The following is a 9,988-nucleotide window of genomic DNA, read 5'->3' on the forward strand; positions in this document are numbered from 1 at the left end:
TGCGCTTAAGCCTCATGAACGTAGACCAGTTCAATTATATTTACTAATTGTATCATAAAAGGTGCATGTATCTTAAACTCAACATCAATTTACTAAAATGTTCCACTCCTATAAGCATATATTTCTGACATCAGACTTATTGGAAGTGGGTTAATTAGGTCCAATCAACTCTTTCTGAATTGCTGTTCCACATTTTGTGAATATCTATGGTAATACATTTTTATCTCTAATTTTGAAGAAGTACTATTTTACCATAATTTTGAAGAAGTACTATTATATCTGATGCCATTATAAATCCAAAAGTTAGCTTGGAATGTTTTTGTTTTTTAATAACCAGGATCTTATTATTCTTTTGTTCTGGTCTCTGAACACCATAGACAGAATGATGTGATGAAGATTTACAGTCTAAAGACTTGGGTTCATTTCCTGGCTCTGCCACTTGCCCTTCCCGAGTCACAATTTCCTTATTTGTAGAGCGAGGATAATAACACTTGTTCTCTGTTTTTTTGAGATGGGGTCTCCTCTTTCCCAGGCTGGAGTGCATAGCTCACTGCAACCTCCACTGTCCAGGCTCAAGAGATCTCCCCGCCTCAGCCTCCCAAGTAGCTGGGACTACAGGTGCGTGCCACCACGCCCAGCTAATTTTAGTATTTTTAGTAGAGACAGGGTTTTGCCATCTTGGCCAGGATGGTCTCGAACTCCTGACCACAAGTGATTCACCCGCCTCGACCTCCCAACGTGCTGGGATTACAGAAGTGAGCCATGGCGCCCGTCCTTGTTCTCTTTTCTTCACAGCTTAGTGGGAGGGTCAAATAATAAATGCAAATACTATTTACACACTGTAAAACACAAAGTGCCTGTTAGCTATTATTATAGGATCCCTCTGGAATCTGAATATACTCCTTGTGTTTCCTTTACTGTTTCAATGAGCACTTTTCTTCAGCCAAATTATTTGTATTTAGTGTATGAAACTTTGCAAAATAACTTCTAAGGTGACATACTCATGAACAGTAGGTTAGCAATAATTAATAATCACTACCTTCCAGTTATAGTCTATTTGCAATCAACAAAAACTTAAAATACCTACTCAATCATCACCCAGAAAAAAAATGGAGCATAAAAAGCTCAAGTGCTTGCTACCTAATTTAGGTGTTAAACTAGTTAACAATAGTAGTGTAATTTGAACATTTATTGTAAGTCAGGCACTTAAGCATGTTACATGTATTAACTCACTCAACTCTTAAAAGAATCCTACTTGATAGCTATTATTTTTAGCCTCATTTTTACAGCCAAGAACATTGAGGCACAGAGTTTTTGGTAATGTGCTCAAGCTCAAAAAGTGAGTCAGAATCAAATCTCAGGTACTCTGCCTCTAGAACACTGGAGCTTACCTACTAGGTTACACTGCTACTCTATTGAATGTAATGGTTACTCGTTGCCACATCCTACACACTGTGGAGAGAGATACACTGACGTTGAAAATACATTCACTAAATAAGACTGTTGTTGAGGTATTTAAGGTGTAACTCAGTGATCTTAAGTTTATCTTTTATTTTCCAAGCCCTTCTGACAAGATCCTGTTTGGTTTTGCAAGTATTCATTTTTTCTATTTGGTTTATGTCTCCCAAGACATTTAAGTAAAGTGAAATCACTTCAAAGTGGCAGAATAGAAGGAAACCCTAGAAACAGTCGTTCAGTTTCAGCCTAATTTCCACTTTAAAACTTTAAAAATTAAAAGTGATGCTTGAGATTCGTGAAATGTAACACACGAAGATCTGGTAATAAAAAAATTTTTTTTCTTTAAAAAAATAAAAAGTACATATATTTGCCTTTAAAAGAATTTGGCTGTTTTAAAGTAAAAAAGTACATATAAATGTTGATTTCTCGAATTCTCAAATATTTGTTAAGCATAGAGAGGGAGGGAAGTCTTTTAACAAAACAAAACAAAACAGGAAAACACCTTTTCCTTGGTAAGGTGGAAGAAACTGATGCTGTGGTTAGAAAAAACAACACAAAATGATCTTCCTTCTCAATCCACTGAATGTAATGAAATACATTTTAAAATTCTTGTACAAACTGGACTTCTCATCGTTTTGTAGTGGGAAAAGTTGCTCTGCCCTTGTTTTGAATCTGATCGGGAGAAAGGACAGAGTGTGCCTATCTGGACTGCTCACGTGGAGTGCCTGTGTTCCTTCAGTGTCTTCTTTGAACTTTCAGAACTTGGCTCCAGTAACTTCAAACAAAGCATTACATATTGTTTATAGTAATTTATGGACAAGGAAATCTGGTTTCACTCGATGTTTCTTTAAGAGGAGAAGCAGTTTACTTTGCCTATTTTTCTTTATGGTATTATTTATATATTTTTAAAAAAACAAGAGATGGGGGTCTTGCTGTGTGGCCCAGACTGGTCTTGAACTCCCGGGCTCAAGTGATCCTCCCACCTTGGCCTCTCAAATTGCTGGGATTTCAGGCATGAGCCACCGCGTCTGGCCTTACTTTGCTTATTTTTAGACTTTCACTACTTTGCTAACTTTTACTTTCCTGTGAGTTTCTACTGGTCTGTGTCCCTGCTTGTCTTGTTTGTGAGTTCTTCCACAAGGAGAAGCCTTCTGATATTAAGAACTGCATTCACTGTGGGGAGGCAAAAAAAAAAAAAAAGAGCTGCACACCCTGCCTTTCTTTGTAGCACCTTCCTAAAAGGAAAGCAGTGAGCCTTCCTTAGGGATGCAGGGTGCAGGGAGGATTCTGATGAGGGTTACCTGCAGGCTGACCTGCAGTTCGGATTGTACCTCTCCTGTCACTACTGCTAACTCTCTGCTTAGTGCATGGTGATGCCATCATCGAAGACACACTTACCCAGGATTCATGTCCCCAACCACAGCCACTTTAAACCTGTTTTTAAAGTCACAGCCATAGGATACACCTGCTGCGATCACGGTCTGCAAAGTTGCAAATGGCCCAAGTTAGAAATGTGAGATGCAAGTAAGAGTCTTGCTTTGAAGAAAAATAAATTGCCAAAACCCACTTCTGTACCTGTTAAGTAAGAACTCCAGCCCAGGCTTTGTTACTTTTTAAGAAATTCGGAGGCAATTCTAACATGCCACCAGGATTGAGAACCACAGCTAAATTCAAACGGCTCTAACACGACATTTTGTCAAGGGTCTTGCTCTCTGCACTATCCTTGTCTCACATGGAAAAAATTAACTCAAAATCATAAGAGGAAGTTATTAAATTCTGAATGAAAATAAAACCATGCTAAACATTATGCCCGAAAACTGCAGAGATGGCCTCTGCCCCACTAAAACTTCCTGAGCTACAAATGGTGAAGGACTTACAACATATAAACAGTAGAGTAGCTATGACAGAGTCTGAAAATGATCAATTACCATAATGAATTCGATTGGAATAGGCACTGGAAGTTTGTCTTTGAAGCGCTGATTTATTTCTTTAACAATGGATACAACCAAAAGGACAATCAGAGCTGTCACCAGGTCTGCAATATTAGTCTTCTCTATTTGTGAGAATACAGACACTAGTACCTACAATTATAAAAACAAAAACCACCAAAGCCCTATATTAATGCACAATTTGGATACAACGCATCTCCAAACAAATAAAAATAAACATGGAAGCAAAAAGACTGATAGAGACTGATAGTGATTTCCTGTATTGCCCCGGTTTAATTGTGAATGTGAAATTGTAGAGAGTAGCGACGGAGATATGAGAAGAGTAAGTTAGCATAGTGTAGGTGGCACACTAGTTTAAGAATGCTTCTGGCATTTTTGCTGGGAATCTCTTTGGCTAGTGTCAAATTTTGTTGGATACTTTTCACATTTTTACCACTGGTCTTCTGCCCTTATTAGGTCTCTTTGGTCATCATTTTTTATTTCACAGCCATCACTACTCTGTCCAGGGAATAACTTCTGATCTTTGATAGTTTTGCTTAGTATGCGCAATTCCTGGCCCTTTTTGGGGGTTTACACCCCCTCATATTTCTTAGCTGACTCTCTATGTCACTTTTGGAAAATAGTTTTCTGGCTAACTGTGCACTATGCATGTGCACATACTTCTTGAAGCTAGTTGGGTTCCATATCCACGTACCCCAAAAAGCTCAAGCAGGCCAAAACTGGATCCCAAATTGCTTCTAGAACACTCCACTTTTGGAATACCTCTGGATGGAAGAGAGTGTTGGTTCCAATTTGGAGCAAGTTCTGTCTCAACTCCCAAAAACTTTTGGGAGTCGTTAAAAATCAAACACATCTACCATCGAGCTAATGTTAACAACAAAAATTAAGTAACACTTCTCCTATATTTGACTCAAGTATTTTCAAAAAAATAATCTATGTTATTAAAAGCTTTACCATTTTGTCCCAAGTTTTAAAACTAAGAACACTATCTGTTCTACTTTGCATCCTCTGGAGGAGGGGAGAACTGCTGCCCTATCTACATAGTGGTAAATGTTCTTTTGTTTTCTAAACAGGATGCAAAAAGGACCCAAGAACTTCAATTCTAAAAGAATGAGACATGCTTTTCAAGAAACAGGAAAACATCATAACTCAATTAACAAATTTCTTTCAAAATAAGATTTTAAGAAACAGTTTAAAACTTGGGACAAAATGGTAAAGCTTTTAAAACATAGACTTTTTTTTCTTTTTTCCTTTTGGAAAATACTTGAGTCAAATCTAAGAGAAGTGTTACTTAATTTTGTTGTTAACATTAGCTGTATAGTAGATGTGGTTGATTTTCAGTATTGTTCCCTTGCTACTTTTTCTTTTCTTTCCTTTCCTTTTTTCTTTTCTTTTCTTTTCTTTTTCTTTCTTTCTTTTTTTTTTTTTTTTTGAGACTATGTCTCGCTCTGTTGCCCAGGCTGGAGTGCAGTGGTGCAATCACAGCTCACTGCTGCCTCTAACTCTCTGGCTCAAGAGATCCTCTGCCTCAGCCTTCCAAAAAGCTGGGACTGCAGACATGCACCACCATGCCCGGCTAATTATTTTATTTTTTGTAAAGGTGAGGTTTCACTTTGTTGCCCAGGCTGGTCTTGAACTCCTGGGTTCAAGTGTCAAGTGATCCTCCTGCCTCAGGCTCCCAAAGTGCTGGGATTGCAGGTATGAGCCACCATGCCTGGCTTTACTTTCTTTTTCTTTTCTTTTCTTTTCTTTTTTTTTTTTTTTGAGACAAGAGTCTCACTGTGTTGCCCAGGCTGGAGTGCAGTGGTGTGATCTCGACTCACTGCAAGATCCGCCTCCTGGGTTCACACCATTCTCCTGCCTCAGCCTCCGGAGTAGCTGGGACTACAGGTGCCTGCCACCATGCCCGGCTATTTTTTTTTTTTTTTTAATTTTTAGTAGAGACGGGGTTTCACTGTGTTAGCCAGGATGGTCTCGATCTCCTGACCTCGTGATCCACCCGCCTCGGCCTCCCAAAGTGCTGCTTTCTTTTTTAATATGAATAAATTTTACAACCTGTAGGTAAACCCCATGGCAAAGGCATTAAAGGAAAGTTCTCTAAAAACACAGTAGTGAGTTTCATGTATTTCAGTATTTTTTAGGTGAAAGAAATACTTACTTTGAAAATTGAAAGTGGATCATTGTGTGACGGGACTGTCAACTGAAAAATGAATTTGAGTTGGGAAACCAAAACATGAACAGCAGCAGCAGTAGTGAAGCCACTGATGAGGGACTCAGACAGGTATATAACTACAAATCCAATCCGCAGAATCCCAAAAGCCAACTGGAAAGAGAACAAAAGCCTTTGTCAGCATAGATTAGGAGTATACCTCAGCAAACTCAAGGATCCGCAACTGAAATAATATTACACAAAACGTAAAGGCTCAACCTGTATGTACATGCCTTGAAGAAGCAAATGTCCCTGCCTCCTGGGACACCTCCCACCCAGGGCTCCTCTCTCTCCTTCCCTTCCACCGCATCATCCAGGTGGAACGTTACATGGTATTCACATAGGATATAAGTCTAGTTTGCCCCCAAGAAGTAACAGGCTTATTTGCACTTAATTTATTTTTAAGTGTGCTGTCTTTGGAAGACTCATAGGCCTTTTCTAGTAGAATCTTACCTAGCATCAGCCCTCATAAATTTGCTGATGTAATTTTAAGTTATACTTTCTAGCTGCTGGAGCATGCATGAGCGAGTGTCTATCCTATTTCCTCAAAGTTGCTCAACTTGCTTAAGAAATACATAACTGCATATTGGACATCAGAAGTGCTTGATTCTAGCTGGGGGAAAAGGATGGTTAATTCCCCCCTAAAGCATCATTGTTTTGCAATCAAGTGAATTGGATGGATTCTCCTTCCCTTGGATACTTGACCTGTCTTTCTGCTCACGTCTCCAGAACGCAGCCAGAGCTGTGGCTGCCCAAAGCCCAGTTGGGTTCCATTTCTATACTAAGTTCAGAAATGTATTAGAAATAACTAACCAAATTGTCAATAAGACACATGCTTATGTCCTTGTAGAAACTGACTTTTTCTTTCTTTAAGAAATGGTCTTAACCAATAATATCATTATCCATAAACTTAGGCAACATCTCAAAAAGTCCATGACATTTTCACTATTCAGCAGGAGTGTCAGCATATGGCTTGGGAGTGAGACTTTAGGCTCCACCATAATCCTCGTCAGTTTTCCCCAAAATTGACATGAACAGTTCAAAGCCCCCATCCCTTCCAACTAGATTATAGTTGCTGAAGAATTAAAGAAAAAAATTCCAAAGCCACCAGTATGATGATTTCTTGTATACAGTTATGTTTCTTGACTCTATCAATTCCCAGATATGCTGTTTCTTGACTCTATCAATTCCCAGATATATGTTGAAGCATTTCGCTTGTCACTGTTTGTGCCTCTCCATTCCCCTTCTTCCTTCTGTCTAGACCCACATTCATTCGTTTTTGTACTGTTGACCCACTCCTCTCCCTCTGGTTGTGGTGAGTGACCCTTCTTACAGTATTTCCTATGGGCCATGAGGGAGAGACACAAACCAAAGGGAAGATGGGAAGGAGTGGCAGGGGGGAGGAAAAATAGAGAGATGTGTAACAGTCAAGATGAACAGATTGAGGTGGGCAAGTTACATGAGAAGGTGCTCACCTGGATGATTCCAGAAAGCACTGTGACCGATGCCGCCACCGTCACCCTCTTGTCATCCAGTAATGAAGAATTATTTGAGTTGTTAGACAATCCCAAAGTAGTTGCATTGCGATCTGGGACTGCTTTTGAAACTGCTCCTGAAACTGCTAGTCCCACCATCATACTCAGAATCGGAAACGGACCTAATTAACAGTGGGTGAATCGTGGTCAGTATATGCCTCTCTAAAGCATATTGTCTTTCAACCACAGAATAAGAGCATATAAAATGACTGGCGAGGCTGGGCGTGGTGGCTCACGCCTGTAATCCCAGCACTTTGGGAGGCCGAGGCGGGTGGATCACCTGAGGTCGGGAGTTTGAGACCAGCCTGACCAACATGGAGAAGCCTCGTCTCTATCAACAATACAAAAATTAGTCAGGCGTGATGGCGCATGCCTGTAATCCCAGCTACTTGGGAGGCTGAGGCAGGAGAATCGCTTGAACCTGGGAGGCAGAGGTTGCAGTGAGCTGAGATCGTGCCACTGCACTCCAACCTGGGCCACAAGAGCAAAACTCTGTCTCAAAAAATAAAAATAAATAAATAAATAAATAAATAAATAAACAAATAAATAAAATGGCTGCCATCTGTGACCCTGCCCTCCAACTCAAACCCTGGTCCTAATTCTCACAGGAGACCATGACTCTTCTCCTGCATTATGTGAAATTTGGAATTGATACAAGCTATGGCTAATAAAATTCATAAAGAAAAAACAATGTGAGCATTAATCAGCTCAGTAACTGACTTACCCACGGATATGTGTTTGGAAGTGCCCAAGAAAAGGTAGATTATGGCTGGGAAAAACGATGCATACAACCCATAGACTGGGGGAATGTCGACCAGCAGAGCAAATGCTAAACCTGTAAACACACAAGCAGCAGAGCCCTTACTCTGTGCAAGAGGAATCAAAGACATTCTCATTTGGTTCTTATGGTATTTAGAATTGGATCCTAAAAATAAGTTACCTCATTAATTCAAAATGTATTAAAGATGTAAATGTAAGAACTAAAACTATAAAACTTTTAGAAGAAAGCATAGGTATAAATCTTTGTGACCTGGATTTGTCAATGGTTTCTTAGAAATGACACCTATGGCATAAGCCAGCAGTCCCCAACCTTTTTGGCACCAGAGACTGGTTTTGTGGAAGGTAATTTTTCCACTGACTGGGGAAGGGGAGATGGTTTTGGGACGACTCAAGTGTATTACATTTTTTGTGCACTTTATTTCTATTATTATTACATTGTAATATATAATGAAATAATTATACAATTCACCATAATGTAGAATCAGTGGGAGCCCTGAGCTTGTTTTCCTGCAACTAGATGGTTCCCTCTGGGGGTGATGGGAGACCGTGACAGATCATTAGGCATTAGATTATCATAAGGAGCACGCAACCTAGATCCCTTGCGTGCACAGTTCACGATAGGGTTTGCACTCCTATGAGAATATAATGTTGTCGCTGATCTAACAGGAGGTGGAGCTCAGGAGGTAAAGAGAGCAATGAGGAGTGGCTGTAAATACAGATGAGGCTTCATTTGCTCACCTGCCACTCACCTCCTGCTGTGTGGCCCAGTTCTTAACAGGCCACGGACCTGTACTGGTCTGTGGCCCAGGGATTGGGGACCCCTGGCATAAGCACCCAATGAAAAAGACAGATACACTGGACTTAATCACAATTTAAAAATGCGTACTTCAAAGGATACTATCAAGAAAGTTAACCAATAATTCACAGAATAAAAAAGTTTTCTGCAAATTGTATATCTGACAAGGGTCTGGTATCCAGAATATAGAAACAACACTTGCAACTCCACAACAAAAAGACAAATAACCCAATTTAAAAATGGATAAAAACTTTGAATAGACATGTTTCAAAAGATATACAAATGGCCAATAAACACCTGGAAAAAATATTCAATATTGTTAGTCATTAGAGAAATGCAAATGAAAACCACAATGAGATACCACTTCACACTCACCGGGATAGCTAAAAGAAAAAAGATGGACAATAACAAGTGTTGATGATATGGAGAAATTTGAACCCTCATACACTGCTAGTGGAAATGTAAAATGGTGTAGCTACTTTAGAAAATAAGTTAGCAGTTCCACAAATGATTAAATATAGAGTTACCATATGATCCCGCAATTACAATCCTAGTGATATACCCAAGAAAATTGAAGCATGTTCACACAAATATTTGTACACAAATATTCAAAATAGCATTACTCATAACTCATAATAGCCCCCAAGTGGAAACAACTCAAATGTTCATCAACCGATGAGCGGATAAAAAAATTGTGATATGTCCATACAACAGAATACTTATTTGTCTATAAAATGGAATGAAGTACCAATACATGCTACAATATGGATCAACCTTGAAAACATTACAGTGAGTGAAAGAAACCAGACACAAAGTGCCATGTATTGTATTATTTCATTTGCATGAAATATCCAGAAGAGGCAAATCCACAGAGAAAGGGTAGTGGGGGATGTGAAGTTAATGGGTAAGGGATTTTTAGGGGTTGGTGGTGGTGAAAATGTTCCAGAATTAGATAGTGGTGACAGATGCACAACCTAGTGAATATACGAAAAGTCCCTGAGCTGTACACATTCAGAGGAAGAATTTTATGGTATATAAATTATACTTAAAAAAATTTTACCTTGTAGTACGGCCACAATCCCTGTGCTGATACCAGAAACAATATCACTGAGCAACCATTCTTTAAGCCGGTATGCTGGCAACCAAGATGCTATGGGGAACAAAGAGAGGACAATTCTCTTGGCCTTTTGTGGGGAACAGCTGAAAACATGGAAAGCCACAGGTCAGTCAATTAACATCAAATTTTAAGTTTAGTACCTGT

At 39.4% G+C, this 9,988-nt stretch overlaps 1 protein-coding gene across 1 annotated transcript in view; it reads right to left on the bottom strand.

Annotated features, from left to right (window-relative positions):
• SLC26A3 (solute carrier family 26 member 3) overlaps nucleotides 1–9,988 on the bottom strand; it is a 37,711-nt gene that overhangs the window by 18,400 nt on the left and 9,323 nt on the right. The window contains exons 3-8 of the mRNA XM_016958023.4: nucleotides 9,788–9,927; nucleotides 7,876–7,986; nucleotides 7,092–7,273; nucleotides 5,566–5,730; nucleotides 3,387–3,539; nucleotides 2,857–2,939 (exon numbers count right to left, since the gene is read on the bottom strand). Coding sequence (XP_016813512.2) covers nucleotides 2,857–2,939; nucleotides 3,387–3,539; nucleotides 5,566–5,730; nucleotides 7,092–7,273; nucleotides 7,876–7,986; nucleotides 9,788–9,927 — 834 coding nt within the window. The remainder of the gene's footprint in view (nucleotides 1–2,856; nucleotides 2,940–3,386; nucleotides 3,540–5,565; nucleotides 5,731–7,091; nucleotides 7,274–7,875; nucleotides 7,987–9,787; nucleotides 9,928–9,988) is intronic.

The sequence above is a fragment of the Pan troglodytes genome, chromosome 6 (genome assembly GCF_028858775.2).
Source record: "Pan troglodytes isolate AG18354 chromosome 6, NHGRI_mPanTro3-v2.0_pri, whole genome shotgun sequence".
NCBI classification, from domain to species: Eukaryota; Metazoa; Chordata; class Mammalia; order Primates; family Hominidae; genus Pan; species Pan troglodytes.